Source organism: Rhinolophus sinicus, linkage group LG11 (assembly GCF_036562045.2).
Source record: "Rhinolophus sinicus isolate RSC01 linkage group LG11, ASM3656204v1, whole genome shotgun sequence".
NCBI classification, from domain to species: Eukaryota; Metazoa; Chordata; class Mammalia; order Chiroptera; family Rhinolophidae; genus Rhinolophus; species Rhinolophus sinicus.
The window spans coordinates 66,680,063-66,704,232 of NC_133760.1; the positions used below are offsets into that span (position 1 = coordinate 66,680,063).

The following is a 24,170-nucleotide window of genomic DNA, read 5'->3' on the forward strand; positions in this document are numbered from 1 at the left end:
GAATGTAACCAAATGTAACTAACCAGACATTGAAGGCAGTATGGCTAATGGCAAGAGCTCTCAATAGCAAGGCTGGGATGACAAAATGACCTTACAACTTCTAAAAGTATAGCTGTTCTTTATTTCTGTAAAGTACTTCTGGTTCCTTGGGAGAGAAAACGCTAAAACAAAGCAGTAGGTAGGATGTTTTACTGAATCACGGGATGTAATGTTTCATTGGCTTGATGTGGTCTTATCTGTCCCAAGTCAGTGAAATATTCTAATTAAGTTCTTATGGCTCAAAAGTAAGATGTTAACAACGACGTCAACATCTAAACGAAATCAGAAGGCAAATGCAATCATGCTATAAAATGTAAATGTCTTGTCAAATCCTGAGATAACCTGTGCTTCTCTTCATTATCCTTTTTTGTTTCACTGGAAGTGTGGGGAAATTTAGAACTTTTTATCTGACTGAATTTGGGTATTTACCGACAGGCTATTTACGTCATTCATCCACTCCAACAACAGATGACTTACAAATGATGTTAGCGTGCAAGAAAAAGCCATAGATATGTGACTGAGACTGTTTTATCCTTCATATTTTCCAGGAACTTTTGAATATATTAATTACCTTTGAATATGTGAAATTGTTTAGTAAAAATGGATTTCAAAGAATTAAGTCTCTAGAGAAGTGTTTAAAAACACAAAGTTACTTTCTGTAAATAGTACCAGGACACATCCAGTAGGGAGACATGGTTGATAACTGACTAATTCAAAAGGAACAAATCTCATGAATGGACCCATCGCTCTTCTCCACCTTTTTCACACTTCAAGGAGTGTCCTCTAGTGTTTGGGGAATGATGACTTTTTCCCTCAGCTAATCCATACTCTTGCATGATGTTTATAAATGTATAAAAGTAAATACCCTGTTGACCTGTACCTTTCTACACTGAAAAACCAAATGCTAGCTCCTGTCCCAAACCTTCCAGACTCCCTAGCTGGAAACATTCTCTCCTGAAGGCATAGGCCATTTTGCAGCGTGTCTTATAGCCTGGACCATGGTTCATTTATGTCACTATTTCTCACCCCCACTAGACAGGAGCCCCTGGAGAGCAGTGTTCTCCAATCAACACACCAGTTGCAGTGTGGCAGGGGCTCAATAAATGTTGGCTGACTGAGGAGCCTGGCTGTGGTTCTCTTCAATCTCACTAGCCATGAGACCTTTATCAGGTCTGTCCCTTTCCGGAGATGCAAATGAAAGTGACTTTGTGCTGTTCTGAGTAGAAATGCTCTATAGTTTTGAACAAGGGTGAGATAATTCCAGCTTTATTTCTGATACTGCTCTGTGTTGGCTATTTTTCAAACTTCATGGGTACACATGCTTCAGGGGAGAAGCCTAGCGACTTACTGAACGAAACCCTTCCTGAGCTTCACCGATGGCTCAGGGCACAGAGCCCAGACAACAGTCTTCTAAATGCATTAGCCAGCACCACCACTTCCTCTGGGGCTCAGGGCAAGCCACCTAACCTCTGTGTGTTTTAGTTTGCTCATCTATAAAGCAGCCTATACTCCATAAGGGAGCTCTTAGTTACCAAGTGCTCGATAAAGGTTAGCTACCTTTAGGTTAATGTCCCAGAAGTACCTCGATTTTCGTAGGGAAGGGTTTTCTTGTAAAGCATTTTCAAAGGCATGTTTAAAATGTAACAAATCATGCCTACTGATTTACAACTGTTATTTATCCCTTCAAAGGGTGCTTTAGTCAGCTCCAGTTTTAACGATCTAGATTTTTCCTTAAAAGCCCAAAGATTAAATTCTTTGGGATTCACAGCCTAAAAGTGTTAAATGGATAATCCCTTTTTATTGTGTATTATACAAATTCTATATTGCAAATACAAAATCGTAAGTTCCTGGTAGTTAGTGTTCCATCATAAAGATCCGTGTTGCAATATACACAGCATAAGATACTTTGCAAAACTGTCATGCTCTGATGTTTTAAAAGGTTTAAACAAAACCATGCTAGACATGCGTAGGCTGCTTTGTCTCTTCATCCTCTGGACCCTCATTCCTCCCCACTACACATAAGCATTTCAGGAAATGCAGACAGAATCCTCCCTCATTCTTACCTCTCCGTCGGCCACTGCAGAGTAATTCACTTGGGCAACAGTGACTGTGGTTGGCAACTCAGAAGCATCAGCCAATGTGGCCACTGTTGCCCCTGTACCAACCTAAAGAAAAACATGGAAAGTGAGATGTGTCAGTGGATGGATCCTTCTACTGCTCCTTTACTCAGAAGATCCACGTCATCCCCAGTTCAGCACAGATGATGATTAATACGCTTTGTAATGTGAAATGAGTGGCTAAAATCATATCTCAGACACTAACATGAGTTTCATAGTTTTACTTCAACCAAATAAATCAATACTAGAAGCCATCACATTTCACCACCAGGGTCCAGTGTCAGTCAACCAACTTTTTGCTCTTATCTCAACCTGAATGGTAGAGGTTCCCCACCTCCCAACAAACTGTGTTTTACCTCAGAAGAGGTAATTCAGAAGGAATATTTCCTGGCTACTGACAGAGTGAAATGGTAAAAAAGAAGCTGTTTTTATAGTCCTCTATTTTAGAAATGTCTAGAAAGTTTTTTATAGCTCTGTATTTAGCAAAATGCAAACAACTTAAAATATTATTACAAAGTCAAGTTTAGGTAGGAAGACCTTGGGGAACGATATGAAGGTCACACAAGAGTTTGCATACAGAAACCTTTCTCCCATCTGAGGTGAGGCGCCCACAGACCCACCTCGTAAACGACAACCTGGTCACCATGAGTTTTCCTCACCTGGATAAGGGAGACGGTGCCATCAGGGTTACTGAAGGTCTGGACCACGGTCTGGGATGGTACAAGATGGGCTATACTGTGCGTCGTTGTGGCCTGTGTTTGTGTTTGCTGATCTTCAAAAGCATACAAAAGGTCCTCCCGCCCATGCTGTTTATAACAGTTTTTAACTATGGTCCGTAGTGCTTGGGTCCATGAAACCTGTCACCAAAAAGACCAGAAAAGCATATGACATCGCAAAAAATGTGGGTTATTCATTCCCACTATGGAATAAATGGCTGCTTATTTATCAAACCAAACCTCGTACATAGTGAACTCTCTTAGGATTATTTCCCACACACCAATTCTGGCACAAAGAAACTCAGCACCAAGTACCAGACTTCCCACTGGTTTCCTTCCTAATCAAACTCTGGTTTAGCTTTTGGGTTCTATACTCTATTTTAACCTGATGCCAACTCTTAGCCTTCTCACAAAAAAAGGTTACTCTTTTTTACATTAAGAATTTTCTATTAAGATTTTTATATTTTATTTTATATTAAGATTCTCAGTAAATTTCCAAGCTAACTGAAAACAAGTATGCAGACAAAGTATGGGGTGACAACTAGTGTAGTCTTTCTTCTTTTTTTATCAGCAGACCTGGCCAGCTTCACATCTAATTCCATATTCATATTTTTCAACAGTGCTTCTTGCTAACGAGAAATTAGGACATTTCTAAGTCTTCAAAGTGATTAATACTTCTACTTCAAGTTTCTTCGGTTTTTGCAAGCACCTCATAAAATAAAAAATGCTCCAAAAGGCAACTATGCAGAGAGAGAAGTGTAAATTCATGGACCCATCCGGAGTCTTTACAGTGATAGAGTGATGAATGGGAAAGGCTATAAGTCAGAGACTATCAAACCTCTTTTAGGGGCCAGGTGTGAATATTACACGAACGATTATAGACTTTTAGCCTAAGTGGAAGGACAAAAATGGAGGTGGCTGATTCAGAATGAAAATCAAGAGGCGACTCCGAGCGGAGGGCACTCACCCTCTGCTTCTGCTCTTCTGTGCGGACATCACTCCGGACATTCGCCCATGGGATATCTTCAGGCCACCAGATGGGCTTGCAGCTTTCTTTGCCCCAGCCTGGTTTTCCCCGACCCGTGGAGTACTTGAGCATTTCTGGAATAAATGCTCGAAGCTGGGCCTGGAAGACAAGTGTGGTCATCAGTGGCCATGACAGACACCTGGGATGTGTTTGCGTCTCCCACCAAATTCTAAGGTTATCACACAGAGAGCCTTCCTGGAGGGCCCCGGAGAGCTCCAAAATGTGACTCAAGAGAACCCACTGTTTTCCATATGTTACTAAAGTTCCATGGGTGACTGAGAATTACACATATGTTCGTAAAGTAAACCTTAAGCTGTATTTCATAGACTTGTTCTTATAAGATCAAGAATACCTATCCCTGGGTTTGATTTCTGCCTCCTAAGATACTACTGTTGCTACAGCTTATGCCCCTTCCACAGCTTCAGCGCACTTAAGGTATCAAACAAAGTCATCATGTTTTCGACATTACTCTGGAGGTAGTAACCGGGGCAATTGGATAAGAGGTGAGGAGCATGTAAATCATCAGAATCTGTAGATGACATGACCATGTACCCGGAAAACCCCAGGGAATCAAGTGAAAAACTACTACAAAAATAAGAGAATTCAGTAAGGGGGTTGGTCACAGAATAGCTGAAAATTACCAGGCTTTACTTACTAAAAGGAAAAAGAACCCTAAAACTCTTCTAGAAAGTTTCGAGTAAGCTAAGCCAATGTTTATGAGCCTGACACACAGATATAGTAAAGCATGTGTTTAAGGACGTAAACACATTACAGACTTCATTCAGGTTCATTTCACAAGTAGAACCCAGACCAAACAGGTGCTGGACCACAGAGACAACTACATCCTTCATGTCTGGGCACAGTAACCACACTGCGTGTGTATGCTGGGGGAAAGCGGGACCCACTTTGTGGATATTCTTAATGGCTGACAATGACTTTTGGCAAGAGGAGCAGTTTATCGAGTTATAATCTTCGTCTCCAGACCTACTGCTTTCCTTAGAACCTGGTCTGCAACACTCCAGAGACAAGCCGTATCCTCCAACTAAGGACACATCAATACTGTCTCTGCGGCTTACGACCAAAAGGGGAGAACAATTTCAGCAAAGAGTCAGACCCAAGGGCATGGGCGGTAGCTGTGACACAGAAAAGGAAAAGAGCAGAAATGGGAATACTAAAGTATTAATGAGAGATGAGTGCAGCAACACGTTTGTATCGAAGAGCCCATTTAAATATCAGGTGTTCTTATTTAAATATTATTTTACCAGAAGATAATACAAATTATTACATAACAGGGAATCATGCACCCAAATCAGTAATGTTTACCTAATAAAGAAAGCTGTAGTTGACAGTATTGACATTGTTAATTCTTGTGCCGAGCCTGCCATTTTCACCTAAGTACTCCCGCTCCTAGACAGTCTCCTGCCTGCAGGATATGATATAATACGCTCCGTATATATTTGGCTCTGCAGCATCAAGCAGCAGGCGAACAGAAATGTATCCATTTGCAAACCCAGGCTATCAGCTGGCTCATGAGGTCACTCCTTCAGTTATTTTAAGAAAGTGCATCTCAAAGTCATTTTTCCCTTTATCCTGGCTTCCTGGGAATGTGTCTTTTTCTAGCCTCAGATACACAGAGAAGGAAAAGGCTTTAATCCTTACACACAATATTTACGTTTCTTCACATTAAAAAAAACAATGGCTTTCTCAGATGCATAAGCAAAATAAACTGATACCACAGACTTTTAGAAGCCTCCCCTTTCTGTTAGTTACCATTAACAGTCTCCAAAAGGAGGGTTCTTTATATCCATACCTAGTAGAGCCTGGAGATAATAAAACAAGAAGGCTAAATATCTCTAAATTAACAGAAGACTAAGTGTCCAGCAAGAACTCTCTGTTGCAATTACTTGGCTGACAGAGTCTGCTCAAATCCTATTTGGAGCCCCATCTATTCTCTAATTCTCATGATTTTTTCAGCTTCTGACTCCCCACGCATTTGCACCAGCAGTTCCCTACGCTCCTCAGTATGGGTCCCCCTGGCACCTGGCTGACACCTTTCTTCCTCAGTCTTGCTTTGGCCCTCTCACGCCAGGTTCTCCACTGGTTTCAAGAACGTGTTGGTTACTTGATGTGTGGGCACAGCACCAGCCTACTCACTTAAAACCTTCCACTCCCCTTTCTTGAAAAGTTGTTTTTTCAGCATCTCTGTCTTTGCCAGTAGAACCCCATCTCCTTCCCCCAGACGCCCAAGCTCAAAACCTCAGCTTTACCTCTTTCTTTCAACACCCATCGAGCCACTCATTGCAAGCTCAATTCTTTATTCTTTGAAATGTCCGTGACCTCCATCCCTTCTTCTGCTTCCCACCTTCATCCCTTCCTAGCCCAAGGCTAGTGTCTCCTTCTACTCGTCTTTCTTGTAGAACTTCAAGATCTCACCTCTCTTCCTTGCCCCATACGTCCTCGACAGATTGGGTCCCTAACTGTTACATTGCTCCAAGGCTCAAAACCCTTCCAGAGGCCTTTCCCTAATAACAACTAAACTAGGTTCCTCTGTCCAGCTTTTGTGGCCCACCCCAATTTGGCCTCCCACTTCCTTCCGTGCCCACTAATTCCCACCAGGCAGCCCTGGTCCGCATTACGCAAGTCTCTACGCTGTCTTACGGACTGCTGAGCTCATTACTGCTTCTACGCCTTTTGATGTGCTCCCCTTACTGCAGAACTTCCTCATGCTGCTATTCCAGCACCACTGCTCGGTCCTAAATGCCCAGCAAGTCCTATATACTTCGTGAAATACATCTTGACTACTTTTTGAGTCAGCTTCCTGGATACGTCACTAAGAACACAAGCTCTAGACTCAAAGGGTTGGCTCTGAACCTCAGCGCTCTCTGAATCGTAATTTTCTCAACTGTAAAAATAGTAATGATAATGGCAAATATGCAGGGTCAGCTGAGAAGATCAGAGATTGCCGGTAATTCAATGGCACTGAATTAATAGCACTTTTATCATTACTTTGGTCATCAGCCACCTTTTCAAATTCAAAGAAATAGCCAACTTTCTGAAAATGGTTTTCTAATATTAAACACATGGTGATATACACAAATACATTTATCCTTCGTTTTTCAAGATGGATATAGTGGGAAAAGGTAGAAGGATGCAAAAGAGTAAGTTGATATGTATCTGTGTATATACACATGAGGAAGAATGCTAGAATCAAGAAGGAACAAAATGACCATCTCGGCCAATTCCTTGCCTTGAGGAAGCAAGCTATTACCAAGGCACCTCCATGCATAGGTAGTTGAGGTGATTTCTTCTGCTGGATCTTTGAGCATTAAAAAAAAGTGTATAAGCAGATTACTAATGGAACTCCTCAGAAAATGGGACTCAAGTGTAACCATAATTAGAGGAAAGAGAGAACGAGGAAACCTCTCAAACATGTTTTATGTGGTACAAATCTCTGGATGGGAAATGTTTCAAATTCCTTGGAAGAAGATAGAGACTAATATGAGAGGCAGGAGAAATAGAAGCAACACAAAGGGAAGTTACTTCCTCAGGCAAAAACCCCATTAAGTTAAAAAATGGAACCAGAATAAAATTATGTGCTGAAGTATAAATTCCAATTCAGAGGCAGATCTTAGCTTTTTAAAGTATTAATTATCAACTGTACAAAATTTACTCCTTTATCGAAACAAGAGATAATAAAACGTACCTTCTACTGTAAAAATTCACTTTTCAAGTCTGTACACTTGGGGATGAGTGACACTTAAGTGCATAGAGATAATCTGACTTCACTGAAAAAAGGCAATTTTCCATCAGACCATCTTTACACTGCCCAAGTAAACAGTGCTAAGGCTGAAGGGACAGATAAGAAGGGAAATGAGTTGTCCAGCAGAGCAAGAGTTAAGTGATTCCTTTCCAGAATTCAGGACTGTACTCTCATTACATTGGATTAATTACTGGTCCTGGAGAGTTTTGGAAACATAAGCTACTCAATGTGCTTGTTAAGGAAGGTTTGTCTTTAATCCGCAGGGGAGACAATCAACAGGATCAGCAAAGGTAAAACCTACCCTCTCAGGCTGTCCTCTAATTGGGCCGCAACTGGCTCTCCCGGCCTCTCGCTCAGTTCTGAGCTAGGGCTATCGATGGGCTTAAAGTGCCCAGCCTGGTCAGCAGACCCACCCCAAACCAGCAAAGAGTAGAAAGTACCACTCTGTTCAGGGCACATTCAGCAAAGAAAAAAGATATCAAATTCACACCAGGGCAACCAAAGGGAAAGATTATGTGGAAACCACAGAGGGTTTTAAAAGAAAAAAATTTTAAAACTCTAAAAAGTTTAATCTGGCCAAAATGAAAAAGTAGTCCTTAGGCTCCAAGAAATTTTCCATTTGTTAATTCTTTGCTGTCTAACAATGCACTGTCCTTATACATTCCCACATGCCCCTCTGCTTTCATTCCCTCTATCTCTACATGAACCGAGTCTAGGGATGTTAAGGCTTCTGGCGTCCATTTCGGTTCAGTCACCAAGAAAAGGCCTTTCAAACCAAAACGTTGCCAACTCCACCTCTACTGAAGAGATCAAAGAATATATAATAAATTTAAAGAGAAGGCAGATGAAATCAAACCATCTTGAAAGAGGATGTTTTCTTTAGCCTACAGGAAAACAGGAATATGGCAGGGAAGGAAAACTGGAGAATTTTCAGACTGTGGCTTCATTATTTTAATTTAAAACTATGAACTTCCAGATTGACAGACCCAATTATATTCAAATAAATATTTAAAGGGCATTAGGAAACAAAAGCATAATGATTTTTTCCTCACTATTTGGAATTATCTGTACCACTGACCTCCGTTCAAAGAGGTAGTGAAAGTGGCTTTCCTTATTAGAAACACCAGTCCTACATCCCTATTCTGTAGGAGCGCTACCTGTTTCCCCGAAAACAAGACCTAGCCAGACAATCATCCCTAATGCGTCTTTTGGAGCAAAAGTTAATATAAGACTCGGTATTATGTTATATTATATTAACACAGTCTTATATTATATAAGACCCGGTCTTATAGTAAAATAAGAGTGGGTATTGTATTATATTATAATATACCCGGTATATTATATTGTATTATATTATTATATTATATTATATTATATTATATTATATTATATTATATTATATTATATTATAGCCAGTCTTATATTAATTTTTGCCACATTAGAGCTGATTATCCTAGGTCTTATTTTTGGGGAAACACGGTAGCTAAAACACTGGCTTCTCAATCTCATTTTCCCATAAAACACATTCGCATAACAACATGGGAAAAACAAATTTGGAAGGAAAGATAAGTTTAGAGAACTTGAGGGACAGCCAATGAAGATACTCATTTAGAGACTCCTCTTTCAAGCCAACCCGTCTGCTTCTCTACCTCCATACCCCATCAACCTATCAAACCATCTTCCTCTCACTAATCAAAATGCTCTTAAAATTCTACCTTCTCTTTGAAGGGTTTCAGATTGGTCAGTTTCTACTAGCTTATCCCAGAAGTAGTCTTGTACAAAAATTTAAATAAGATAAAGTCAAAGCCCTCTTTTCGACCCACCCTCCTCCAATCTAGTCACCTGTCCAGAGGCATTAGTTTGACAAACACCCTTCTTTTGATGAACACCAAATTTTATGCATTCAGCACATTCACATAACTACATGCTGGAAAGACACAGTTTTATGCGATGAAAGAAAACACAAATGTACTATGTTGTACATTTTACTACAACTCACTTTTTCCACTCAGCATTTTGCCATAGAGATCTTCTCATGGCAGTGCAACTAGAATAATCTCATTAAAAAAGTAGTTCCTTAGTACCGTGCTATAGATTTTCCCATTTTATTTAACTATCCTGCTATTGAAAAACATTTAGGTTGTTTCTAGTCTTCTACATGCTTCTTTGTGCACATGTGTGAGGATTTCTCTAGCAGAAAAGTGGAATTGCTGGTTCACAAGAGTATATGCATTTAACACTTTAATAGATACTGCCGAATTGTCCTCCAAAAAGATTTGGCCAACCCCACTCCCACCACACATATTTTTTCACACTCTCCTTCACATTTTTTTATTACCAAGCTTTCTTATTTTTTATATGGTTATTGATTATTGGTTCTTTTTTTGTGAACTGTTCAGAGACATTGCTTATTTTTTCTAATTATATTTTTCTTATCAATTTGAAGGAAATATTAATCTGTCTGGATATTAATTCTTTGTCATATCATTTGCAGGTATTTTTCCCTAGTCTAGTTGTATCCTGAATATGGAATTTATTCTCTTCCTTTAGTATTCCCGAATATACCCTTATTCTTTTACTCTGCTCAAAATACGCTGTGTTCTACTTAAGAACACATCCAATGTTTTGTTACCTTTATATTCACTTAATCTCATCCTGCCTACCTAATATTTACAAAATGCGGATGGCATCATATACAGAAACACATTTTAATAATTTCAGATAGTAAGAAAAGCCTGCTTTGCATATAGATTCTGACACTATAGTTTGTAACTGTTATCTACAACAGTGTTTCTCAAAGTTGGCTGCATACCGAAATCGCTTGGGGAGATTAAACACTCAGATGCCTGGATCCCATCCCCAAAGATTCAGATTTAACTGGTCTGGAGAGTGGCCCAGGTACTAGGATTTCATGTTCCGCACTTGGTTCAATTTGTGCCACCACATTTGAGGACCTCTGAACTAAAATACTTTTTATACAGCCCTTCTTTAAAAAAAGTTTTTTAATTGGGGTAAAATATACATAACAGAAAATGTACCATTTTATCATTAACAATTCAGTGGCATTAAGCACATTCACAATGTTGTACAACCATCACTACTGTCCATTTCCAGAACTTATTCATCATCATTCCAAACAGAAACTACCCACTGAACAGTAACTCCCCCTTTCTACTTCCCCCAGCCCCTGGTAACTTCTATTCTACTTTCTGTCTCTATTAATTCGTCCATTCCAGGTACTTTATATAAGTGAAATCACACACTATTTGTCTTTTGTTTTGGTTTCACTTAGCATGTTTCTACTCTTAGAGCAGAAAAGACCAGACCCATGCTTTTCCAAAACAAAACAAAAAACACTCAAAAAAACCTAAACTGATAACTGATGTTTTCTAAGTAAAACCCATGAAGCCCCGTGAATGACTTCTTCCTAATGAAGCGATCACTGTGCTGACTGTTTCTGGAGGTTTCCCTGAAAACTGGTGCAGAATTACCATCCTGTTACATCATCAATCCAAGGGAATATTAATGCAACAAAGATGGCCCCAGTGAGAGTAAGAAGACATTAAGTTCAAGGGGCGAGAAGAAAAGGAGGAGGGAAAAAACAGTGGATTTTAATCAATAATATTGGACTGGTCTTTCCAGAGCTATTTCTTCTCTAATTATAACCTTTGCCTGGATCTCTTCTAACACAAATTCCAGAAAGATTTACAACCTCCCAAGAACAAGAGAATACTAGAGGAGTCAAGTGCAGTAAAGAGCAGAATTGATTTTCACTGGTAAAATCATAATAATTGCATAAAGACTCTAGGAAACGATGTAATTCCTTAAACTCAAAGTGTAGTCTGGGAATCAGCAGCTTTGGCATGACCTGGAAACTTGCTCGAAGGCAGAAGCTCAGGTCCCACTCCAGACCTACTGACTCAGTCTGCATTTAAACAAACAAGGCCTTCAGGGGATGCCCACGCACGCTGAGCCTGAGGACCATGACGCCCATCCTCTGGTCTCTGGTCTGAAGTAGCCTAGAAAGTCCTACAAAGCTAACCTGGCTTTCAAAATCTCTGAAAAAAAGGACACATTAGTTCACTGTAAATGAATTCTGGGGTTGCAGAATCCACACCCAATTAAGATTACTTCTGCTAAGACTATCTCAATCTCTTTCAATTGTTACACAAGGAGGCAGGCAGATGTGGGAGTTCTAGCCACGATTTTTCAAGTTGCCTAGAAATTCAAGATTTTATTATATCACTAAAAATAATACAAAGCTATGTGGTTTTTACCACATGTAAAAAAAAGGACTTTATCAGGATCAAGATATGTTTATAGTAAGAAAAACAGAAGCTTTTCAGGTAAACATTCTATTTACTAATGTAGAATTATGCTTTTAACAAAAACAAAGAAACAAAAACCAAAACTACGGAGCTGCTTCCTAAAAGAATCAGGGCATTGAGTTCACACTTAACTTAAGATGCTCTGTTACATGTAGTTTCAATCTGTGTAGGAGACAATTTTGATAGTTGTTAGAGCAAGTCAAGAAATTCTTTTAAAACAGTAAACATTTAGTGTAGATTAGCTGAAATACTCAACCCGAGTGATGATCACAATATCGTTTGTGTGTGTGTGTGTGTGTGTGTGTGTGAGAGAGAGAGAGAGAGAGAGAGAGAGAGAACGAACCACAAAGCACTGGCAATATAGACTCAACCCTAAGTTCTATTTGTCACTAGCTTGCTTCATAAATTGCTTCCTCTCTTTATACCTCAGTTTTTCAATATATTGTCACCTGTATTGTCCCATTTCATTGCTGAGCAAAATAAAAATTCATTAACTTTCTCTAAGTGAAGAATGGGTGAGAAATGGCACGTTCAGGTTATTCAAAAGTTAATACAGGTAACATATATAATTAGTATTAATAATTAGTAATAATACCTTTGTGTGATGCCTTGGTTTTCAAAATACTTTCCCATATAATACCTCATTTTTTTCTTCCTCTGACTCCATAAGGTAGGAGGGCATGTATTATTCTCACTTTCAGGAGATGAAGCTAAGAACCAGAGCTAATAAGTAGAACTGAGACTGGAGACTAGATCTTCCGACTCTAATAAACCATGCTAACTTTCTAATTTGTAAACAATTCAAATAATAGAACACATAACATTAGTACAACATTGAATATAATTTACTTTCTTTAGATGATTCAGAACTCATCTTAGAACTGTATATAGAATTATATTTGTAAATTAGGAACATCAATCTAAACATCAGTCATCCCCACAGCATTCAGTGCAGACAAGATGATTAGCAGAACCGTCTGGTTAACCAAAGTCCACCTCTGTTACTGTGCACTTGTACAATTCTGGAATTTCATCACTTCAAAGAAGTCACGATTTACCCATATGGTCTGAACTCTAGAACTGCTGTCCAATTAAACTTACTTTGTTATTAGTGGCTAGAGACCATATCTAGCTCTGCTTCCTTGACTATAAAAATAGGAATTGTATGTATACTCTGGAGGGCGAGGATTAAATGAGACAGCCCTGTAAAGAACTTAGCAGTGTGCCTTCCAACACACAGTAGCTATAGGAGAGAAAAATAAGAAGGAAAAAAAAAAAGAATTGCTGACATCTTCACCCAATCGTAAAAATAAGTAATCTTTGGATAAAACAAAACAGAAACATCATCAAACTTGCACTTTAAAAAGTTAAGTTTAATATAAAATATGAAAGTACTTTTTGTGTTTCTGTGGTTATAAAAGTAACTCATGCTTATTAGACCAAAATTAAATGAAAATCACCCAAAATGCCACCACACAATGATAATCACTGTTACTATTTTGGTGTACACCCCTCTAAAGTTTTACATATGCACACACACAGACACACACACACAGGCAAGTTTTGTATGCATGTTTTAAACCAGGGGTGTCCAAACTTTTTTCAACGTTTTTTACCAAAGGCCATATGCGGTAAAATACACAAACAGCTGGGGTGAAGTACGTATTGCCTCACCTGGTTTATTTAAGTAAACTAAATATATTTTTGGAATTTGCTGCGGGCCAATTAACAATGGGTTGCGGACCGCAGTTTTGACACCCCTGTTTTAAACAAATGAGATCGATTAACTCAATTCTGTATTCCCCAAAAAAATCTAGCCCCCTCCAAAAGAAACAAAAAAATAAAGCCCTAAACTCCTCAAATTAGAGTACAAAAGAAATGCTATCTTATAACCTGTTTTAACTTAATATACCACAAGTATAAGGACACTGCAATAGAGAGCAAATAATTTTTAGTGTCTACTATTTCACTGAAGACTAAACTTCTAGTCTCTTTTGAGCTAAGCTGCTCTTCTTTCCATGTAAATCCTCAGGACTGCTACTGTCGTGTATTCAATCCCATTGTTCGCAGCTTTTCCCGCTGTAAACAATGCCATGAGCGTGTCTTTGTTTACTTGGAGGGCATGACACGCACATTTTAAATTCTGATACTCACTGCCAACCTGCCTTCTGGATAAATCGTACCAATGTACATACTCCTACTGACAGTGTATTAAAGTATTTATATTCCCATACTCTTGCCTATCTAGGTTTGGTGTGAAATAAAACTCTGCTTTTACTACTATTAATAGTGAAAAGCTGTAGGATCAATTAGGGGGAAAAAAGGTATTTGGCTCACATTAAGAAAAAAGTATCCAAGGAAAACAAAATGAAACAATTGAAAAAAAAAAGATTGGGGGAAAAAACCAGGATCCCAATACTCAGAAATTCCCATTCGGGTGGGAGCTGGGTTTTTCCTCATCCTACTCACTCCTCACCATCTGCTTGTTTAATTTTATTTGTTATGGATTATTTTTTAGTCAGCATGTGCGGTGAGAAGGAAAGGAGAGAACGTACGACAATAAAGAAAGCGCACACCTCCAAAAACGTGCCCCTGAGCCTGATCCACGACTTGAGTACCCGCTTCCCGTGGATCTAACACGGCACCAAGCTCTACTCAGTGCAAAGTTCACGAAATGGAAAACATTTTCAAACGTTTTACCTCCAACATGATAATTAAACTGTTTGCTCTAAGTTCTGTGGCCATCAGCCAATTTTCATAATTCTCAGTAGCCACAAGATGATTTAATATAATCAAAACCTCAGATTATTTCAACCTAGCACACCAAGTGTGACAAAGAGAGGGGAAATGCCCATCACAGGGAGGAATTTACCTAGCATAGTGTTCTTAGTCAGCTTTAGGTGTTCTTTATATCTGAGATACCCTTTTTTAAGGGTAAAAAAATTCACCTTATATCGGTATTTTCTTTAACCAGACAGAATGGCCCTAGGGACAGAATAACAGCAGGTAGGAAATGACAGGAAAAGTTTAGATAATGCCTTCCTTTTTTGAACCATTATTTAGAGATCCTTCAGGTGTTCACAGAAAGATCCATGAATCCAACAATCAGTAGATCACAATTTAGCTTTTTGTTTATAAAATGTTACTTCCGACCGACTTGCTGGTTCAGACTTTGGAGGAAGTGCCATCTCCCGAGGAGTCTGCACGGAGTGAACACCCACTCAGCAGACTCATAGTCCAGTTACCCACTACGCTGGATTCGGGTTTCTCTGAAAAGATACTGACTGAGTATTATTATTTAGAATACAGAGGTTATTTACATGCTGGACAGCTATACTGCACAGCAGCGAAGAATGGAAATTAAGTCCCTGATTTCAAATTCTAGCTGGAGAGACAGACCCAGACGAGTACAGCAGGTCCTGGAATAACATGGTTTGTTATAACGTTGATGAGATGCCTTAGGAACTTAATTCTTGTTTATATCTATTAGCCTGTGGTAAAACTGGTTTCGCTTCAAGTTGCAGAACCCATCCACGACATTGAGTGAGAATTTACTGTATAAATGTTAATAAATAGGATAATTTCAGGTAGTGATAAGTGTTACAAAGACAATAAAATAGGGGATGCATTTGGTAGTGACTTGGTGGGAGGAGCAACCTTCATTAGATGAGACAATCAAGAAAGGCTTATCTCTGGAAGTGATAGCTGAGTTAGACTTTGAATAAGGTAAGGTTAATCATGCAATGATCTGGGAGAAAAATGTTTCAGGCAGAGAGAAGAGCACAAGTGAAAGAATGAGCTTGGGGTGTTTCACAAGAAGAAAGAGGGCCAGTTCAGCCAGAACACAGAGACTGAGGGCGAGAATGAGAAATGAGGTTGGGAGAGGCCGGATTATATGGGGCCTCAGGATGTGGCGGAGTCTGAATCTGATTCCAGGAATAGTGAAAAGCCATTAAAGGGCTTAAACGAGAAAGTGACATGACCTGACTTAAGTTTTCCCAAGTCTCTGGTGGCTCTGTGGACCATGGACTGTAGCAGAACAAGAGTGGCAGCAAGGAGATCAATAGAATCGATCAATTGACATAGTCCGTGAGAGATGCTAAAGGCTTGGGCTGGGTGGTGATGGGAACTGAGAAGCACCGTCAGAGTCAGGGTACATTTCAGAGGTGAACTGACGTACTAGCTAATGAATTAGATGTGGTTGGTGGGGGAGTGAGGGCAAAACAGAAATCAAGGATTATTCCTAGGCTGGGAGTTGAGCAACAAGATGGACGGGGGTGCCACTGACTGACATGGGGAATAGGAGGAGAGGACCAGATTTGGAGTGGAGCGTGGGGGCAATCACAGGCTCTGCGTGGGGCCTGGAAGTAATGAAGATCTGATGTACAAGCTGGGGTATGAACAGCACTGAGATGGGACATACAGCCCACAGGACAGGATGAGATCACCTGGAGAGAAACTAAAGATAGAGCCCGGAGACACGCCAGTATTGATCGGGTCAGAGGAAGAGGAGCCAGCAGACGAGCTGAAAGGGAGGATCCAGGGAAGTAGGAGGATATTCAATGGAGTGTGGGTCACAGAAACGGAGAGAAGGAAGTGTTTTGAGAAGGAAGAAGTAATCAATTGTGTTAAAGGCTGCTGGAAGACAGGATAAGGAAAGAAACCTCACAACTGGATAGTGCCAGATAAAGTACATTAATAAAGAAATAAGGTGGGAGAATATGTTATAAAAAAAGGCATTTACTGCATAGTTCCATGAAGAGATTTGAGTAACTACTCCCATGAATACGTTAGACAGTGGAGGAAATAAGGGATACATTAAAGAAGTCTGTGTCTGATGTACAAATATTTTCAGAACCTTAAATCTGTCAGAGGACAGCTGTGTGTTTTAGGCAGGAGAAAGTGAGGCAATCACTTGTCAAAGGTCACAAGCGAATAAACTGTGAATTATTCCAATAATTAACAGTGTTCATTAATCAAAGAGAAATTTTCCTGATATATTTGATCCATTTGTAGTCTAAGCATACACTTCCTCACCTGGTCTTTAGATGCTTTAATATGGCTGTAACTGTGCTGCTTCTAATTAATATCGATTTTGAATTAATATTAGCACAGGACAGTTATTTTTGGAGCCTTTCCAGCTGTGCAAATACCCTTATTGCATAAACAGACTAGATTTAATCACAGACTTTACTGTGCTAGCAATATTTATAACTCCATGGTGAACCCAAAGTGTTAAACATCTGTCCTTCCTTTACTGTATCTTAAATATAGACTTTTATAACTCAGGCCAAATTGTAAGTAATTACACAAAGACACTAACTATAGCACAATAGTACTTAGAAGAAGGAACAAAATTTCTGAGAAAACGATTTCTTAATAAACTAACACTGTAGGTTAGTAACACTGCCTCCCATAAAAACAAATAGGGAGCTATCTGAAATAAGCACGGAAGCATTTTTAAGAGAGCTCCTGGAAGACCAAACTTTATAATATTGAAAATGCTGAAATCAGTTATTTTTTTAAGGGGAGGTTTATGTTGTTGTTTTTAAATGTCTTTGTCTTGTGTTAAAAACCTTAGGCAACATTTTCATTAAATAACTAGTTCTTCAACTGTAAAAAAGGCATTTGCTTTTGGTCAAGCTATCACATTTAAAGCTAAAAAATTTTAAAAGAAAGAGTCCCAGCACAATTCCCGAGGTATGCTGATTTATCGGGCCAAGTACATTCTGACTTCCCTTCTCTGAGGAGGAGGAGGGAGGCGATGACTCAGGAAGGTGTCCGGAATGTTCCATTCTCACTCTCTGGAGAGAGGAGCCTTCCTTGGCAGCAGCGTGGTGGTATTCGGAACTGACATGGAAAGAGGAGCAGCTCGGCCCAGAAGAGACTAGAAGTTAACTTGCCCCACTTGACTGTGATTCACCAAAGTCCTAAGTCTCCTTTCCAAGCCAACTCCAAGCTAAAGGTTTCTTTATCTAACCCAAGGGCCCAGGTGAAAGAAAAAACAATTGCCAACGGAAGGAAGAAGGCACACCCATGTCCGCGGTGGGGAGCACAACATTTTCTTTTCCAAGGGGGTCCTGTTTCCCTGCATCTCATTCTGGTGGTACCACTGAGGACAAAACTAAGAAAGGCGACTTGAGGCCCGCCCACACCTGTGCCTCTGGTCCTTGCGTCTCCTCCTCACATCCCGCCCCTTACCTGGGTCATTTTGTCCACAGAGACGGGAATTCCGTCGATGGTGAGAGGCGGCAGCTCGGAATTAACCTCTTGTGGCACAGGGGCGTGTTCTGCCAAGGCAGACTCCAGGTCTTCCAGGATCATGCTCTTGTACTTCCGCACCTGCAGGGAATTAAGAGCAGAAGTAAACAAGATGCCCAACAGCCAGGAAGGGTCGGTGCCAGGCAACCAGAGAGTGGGTGGGGCTGGCCTCCCTCAGCCATTACAGAGCCCTTAAGAACCGACACTTCTAGACTAGCAGATAAAAATACCCGCTGGCCCCAAAGACATCACATTAAATGAAAAGATGATGAAATTACAGGTAACAACGGTAGAAAGGAGCCGGTGAAAAAAGCTTTACAGATACACTGCTTCAGTTAAAATCATGTTTTCATCACCTGTTCCAGATCTAATAAGATGTGCACTCATTATTTGGCATCTGCCAGGCCATTGGCTAAAACCTAGCTGTGGCAGTTAATCACCCAAATGATTTTCAAGACTCTGAGCAACCTATTTGAAACTGCCTCTACTTTCCTGCAATGCCAGATGACCAGAGACTGGAGCTTAAACTGCACAACAGGCTGGACGGAAAGGCATCAGAGAACACAAACGAGGTGTATATTGTAGCTGGGTGGCCGGAAACAGTCCCACAGCTCAAGTTCTCCTTCCTCGTACTCCCTGGTGACAGAGGTGACCTTCATACCGACGATGCCTCTGTGACACTGATGAGCTAGGTCTGAACCAGACATTGTTGTTCTGACTCCATTCCTTCCACTGCTAGTGAAAGTTGTCTCCAAAGACAGAGAACTTAACAGCAGCACATCTGTACGCACACATTCTTCTATCATGCGCAGAAACAGGTGAGACACATCAGACCTACAACCACCAATAATGGGTTCAGTCACTTAACAGCATACACAAGGGGTATGAAGAAACCTTTGGGGATAACAAAGAAGCCATGGAATTATGAAAATGTGACAAGATGGGATAGGAAATTAACTTGTGTTCAGGGCTCAAGCCAATCATTTTACAAAAAAAGGGAAGAGAAAATGACGTTTGCCCAGAAGATACAACAATGCTTAAGTCTTGGGTTTCTTACTTAGGGGACTGGACTCTCAATCAGGACACACTTCCTTATAAGTATCTCACTATGAGGATTTAAAAAGAAAGATTCCCACACTCCACCTCAAGCATGTGGAAAAGTAAAAATTATTGTTGGCCCCAAAGTACAACTTGTACAGTCACAGAATCTTCCAAATAGGTCACCAACGAATGGGATAAAGAAAAAGTGCAAACATGTAGGATCATTATCACTCTTAGATACTCAGTTTTCTTCTGATTTCTAATAAAGAAAGTTTAAAAAATTGTTGCCAATATATTTTTTGAAACATAAACAGTTGGTGTTGCCATGGCAACTTTACGGATTTGGATTTTCTGCTTTCTAGGTTTCTGTATCCTTCATAGGGCTTTTAAGCTACCAACCCACAGAAAAACTGCATCTTATAAGCCTCGGTTCTGGTCTTTGAACATTAACACACCAGGTTAAATCATCACATTAGTATGTAGGTTCATACAGTAAGAGTGAATGATAATAATATCAAATAAATGCCATTGTGCTGGAAACACCTGGCATTCAAAGATGGGCAATCATTAGGTTATTACTATTACATTATTAGCTAGTTTCAAATAATTTCACCTATTTTCATGGGTCAGTAAATTCTAAGAATTCATATCCAGGCATTTTGCTAAACTTACCTGTGCTACATGTAATTCCTTAAAGATATCTTGTGTTTTAAAAGAAAATGCTGGTAAAACATCCGTCAGAGTAATTTACCACAAAACAACTTCAGGTATAATCACAGTATTTCTAAACTTGCTTAGCAAAGTTATGTAACTTTCCCAGAATTATAAAGCCAGTGCTTCAATTCTATCTTATCTATCCATTCTGAGGAGAGGCATTTTTTTCACCTTTATCAGTCCTCTGACATTGGGATGCAATTTAAAATTGCCGTGGACCAGGCACCATGGGGCAGTGTCACTGTCCGCAAATACGGGAGCACGGCTGTTCTTCCTGGGGGCAGGACTGCAGCCCCTGGCCTCTCCAACCAACAAACCATTTAGCATCATTTGAGAAGGAACATGGTCTTAGTGGTTATCTGATAACCTTCTCAGTGATCTTTCTGGTAAGACCCAGAAGCACCAGCAGCAAACGTCACAACTTGGAAAAATGTCTCAGAGACGATAGCAGAGCACTTTTTACAGAAATGCAGCACTGCCCATGCTCTTGACGGTACAGTGGACAATATTACATGAAACCACACAGACAATGACAATTTTGAAACAAGAAATAATTCAAGAGTTGAATTCTGTATGTGAAGCTTTAGGAATATCAATTATTTCACTTACATTTTCTTTTTTATGTATATACAAAAGCAATGTGATTAAAATCTCTAAATAAGCCTGAAAGAGCTCTTTCAATAAGTATAAAATAAAAACTCTAATTGATAAGAACCGTGTCAGAGTTTGTCAATATTTTTCTTTCTTAGAGGTAAATAATGGTGTATTTTATAATTGATGATGTCATAAATATGATGAAATACAGGTTGGTTTGTTTTCCAACTTCTACCTTCTAGTCCCCAAACCACAGCTTCAGCCTCTGTCACTTCACATCAATGTCACTGTCAACTAACTGGTTTCACAAAGTTAAAAACCATTTAAAGACAAAATCAGCTGACCTGACTACCAATCTCTCTTCCCCCAATCCATCCTGTATACCACTGCCATTTTAAATTTATGAAACAATGACTTACTATAATCAAATATCATTTACTGAGCACTTATGTGTCAAGCACTGAATACGTTATTTCAATTAATTCTCACATAATTTTACAAGGCAAATACTATCACACCCACTTTGCAGATAAGAACACTGAGGCTTAATAAACTTAAGTAACTTCCCCAAATCGTATCGTAGTACATAGGAGTATAGCTGGAAATCACACTAATTTTTCTCTAGCTCCAAAGCCTGTAGTATGTTCAGCCGCTTCACGATCGTTTATCTTTTTTCTCAGAAATGCTCCTACAGTTGCCCATTTTTTACAGGAGGAAGTCCAAACTTCTCAGTCCAGCATTTCAACCTTTCTAATGATTCTCTACTTTTCCAGTATTCCTCCACCAGATATAATTGCGTCTGTCCAGCCCTGCAGACTATGTGAATGGCACCCTCTCGAGTTCCCAGCTCAACCCAGGGTCCTAACGGGCAACTGTGCGCACCTTCCTCTCTCTGTAGCTGGTCAGTCTCCTTACCAACTTTTGCATTGAGCAAGTTCTTTGCTTAGCTCAGGTCTTTAATTCTGCTTCTAATCCAAATATTATCGATCTTTCAAGGCCCAACTCAATCTCCACTTCCTCTGAGAACACTGACCAAATGTTCTTACCATCAATCTTACTCCTTTAAACACCTACAGGCTCGAATAATCAGGTGTCACTTCTATTGTTATTTCCAGGCTACACTGTACACAACTAGCGCATGACATCGCTGAGCACAGGAACTGGTCTTTTGTTTCTTTTTAAAATTTATATTATCACTAATTCCACATATTTAGATATGTACAGATAATACATCAACTAACATTCTCATAACTACCAGAGATGGAGGGGGCTTTGGGTGTTATTAGGAGCTATTAGACTTCTGGGCACAGAACGTGCTTGTTGAGGACTCAGGAATTGGCCGCTACAACCACAAGGACCTTTAGTCATGTTGCATAAACTGCCCCAGACAAGATACCACAATTCTCTTTGCACTCGAAGCTTTTCTGGATAAAAGGGGAGTCTTCAGGAAGGTCCCGAAAAGATTAAAAAAAATTTTTTTTTAACCTATGGGCTGCTTTGGATGAATAATGTACTGTCCTCTGAAACACACAACAGAGAGATGCCCAGTCAGAGATGCCCTCAGACCTGTGATCCTGAAGCACATCCGGCTCTGAGTCGGGTCACAGGATGTGTGGTCACAGGATGTGGCCCATGATGTTGGCTGCATCCCGTTCTCTCTCCAGCCCCAATGTCAGCCTCCTTTCTCTCCTGCCTCAGCCCAGATTTCTAGTTTTCTCCCTTGCTCCTTGGAACCCTAGTTTTGAACCTTGAAATCTCAAAGGACTTAGATGGAATCCTCATCTCATACTCTGTACCTAAGAGTGTTAGCTATTTGTTGAATAAATAAGTAAATAAACGTTAGGGCTTTAACTTTACTACTTCTTAAATACACTTCCACATTTCATGTAAGTTGAAGCCATTCTTTAAAAACATATAAAAATAAGTGAATGACTTAGAAGAAGAAATCACGACTGACTTCAGAGTCCATTTACATAATGGGAAGGTGGGATTAGAAAAGGCACACGGATGATTTTGAAGAAGCTGGTGGTAACCCAAAGCCATTGCTTGCCTCTGTGACTAATTTCTGTACCTGCAGAATTGGTTAGTCGTATCCAGTGCATCCCCATTAAAATGCTATGGATTATTGACTCTGAGGAAAGAACTTTATCTTCAGAAACTACTATGGTTCTTCTGGGGGAAAAAAAAATTTCTCTCTGTCCCTCAACAATATGTCTAGGCCTATTCCTAAAAAGCTCATAAAAGTATGCGACATGGCAGTAAGCCACCAAGAGAATGCCCTCAGGACTGAGAAACTTTAGAATCTATCATTTGCCAAAGTTTTCATGCCCGCTTTCTGTGAACATTATATATAGGGGGATGAAAATCAACTTTAATTAATTTCTACTGCTCCACAGTGAGGTGGATATTATCCTTATTTTACACATGAGGACCCTGAGCCACAAATAGGAAAAGTCAATGTGGGGAACCATTAAAAAAAAACAAAGCTTCAAAACAGTTTTCACACAAGTGGCGTTTTTAACTACCTATGCCTCCCCTAGTTAATACCAACCCGAGGGCAGGACTGAATCAGCCTGTCTAAACGCTGAGAACTATGTTTTACTATGGGAGCTACACCTTCACTAAGAATGGTACTCAAAGGGCCCAAAACACTCAGTGGGGTTGTTCTGAAGGTTTTTTTTAACTGCTTTGTTTTAAAGAGCAGAGGCTTAAAAAAACAAAAGGCTTTAAACTGCAGAAGACAGTGGATTGAAAGGTAGTGAATCACAAGAAATCTTGAGTTTCTGGGTAAGGACATTTCGTTCTCCATCAGAGTCAAAGGCCCTTTCTGAGAGTTTACCTAGTTTTAAGTTATCTCACTGCTCCAAGTTACAAACAGAGACACAGCATATGTAATCTCTGAGCCTAGCAGCTTCTCCATCTAGCCATCCATCCAACCAATATTTATTATTCATCTACCGTATGCTAAGCACTGTCCTAACCGAGGGATGGGGACAAAATGGGAAGCAAATTTATAAGTCAGGTTGTCCCATTCCTGTGCACATTCCAATCTAGTGGAGAAGACAAACACAAAAATAATCATAAAAATAAACGTGTCATTACAAACTGGGACAAGTACTATAAAGAATGACACAACCTTACTTTACTCATAGACCTTTACTTCTCAAGGTCTCCATTTAGATATAATGTAGGATTAGAATTTAGAAACCAAATCTGCATTTTTGTATTTCTGAGTGCTGCCAAATGTTTAAGATGCTTTATTCATTCAACAAATATTACTGAGCAACTACTCATGGCAGGCGCCGTGTTTGGCTCTGGGAGCAGACAGGAGAACACAGCCGATCCAGGCCCTGCCACCCTGCAGCTCACAATCTAGCTGAAGACAACATTAACCAAATAATCACGCCAGTAAGGAAACAAAAGTGCATTTGTAATAAGTGCTAAGAGGTGCTGTGAGTCTTGGATAGAACAAGGGGCTTTGATCTGTGCAGAAAGTCAGAGAAGGCTCCAAGGAGGAAGTGTCAACTGAGCTGAGTTCTTAAACACGAGTCACAGTTGATAAGGGGAAGATTC

The 24,170-nt window shown here is 39.9% G+C and overlaps 1 protein-coding gene across 3 annotated transcripts in view; it reads right to left on the reverse strand.

The window, feature by feature from the left end:
• Nucleotides 1-24,170, reverse strand: part of NRF1 (nuclear respiratory factor 1) — a 117,002-nt gene that overhangs the window by 39,474 nt on the left and 53,358 nt on the right. For all 3 annotated transcript variants that reach the window (XM_019751370.2, XM_019751361.2, XM_019751352.2), the window contains 4 exons: nucleotides 18,189-18,329; nucleotides 3,840-3,998; nucleotides 2,816-3,013; nucleotides 2,103-2,204 (listed from right to left, as the gene is read on the reverse strand). In XM_019751370.2, the coding sequence (XP_019606929.1) occupies nucleotides 2,103-2,204; nucleotides 2,816-3,013; nucleotides 3,840-3,998; nucleotides 18,189-18,329 (600 nt within the window). The remainder of the gene's footprint in view (nucleotides 1-2,102; nucleotides 2,205-2,815; nucleotides 3,014-3,839; nucleotides 3,999-18,188; nucleotides 18,330-24,170) is intronic.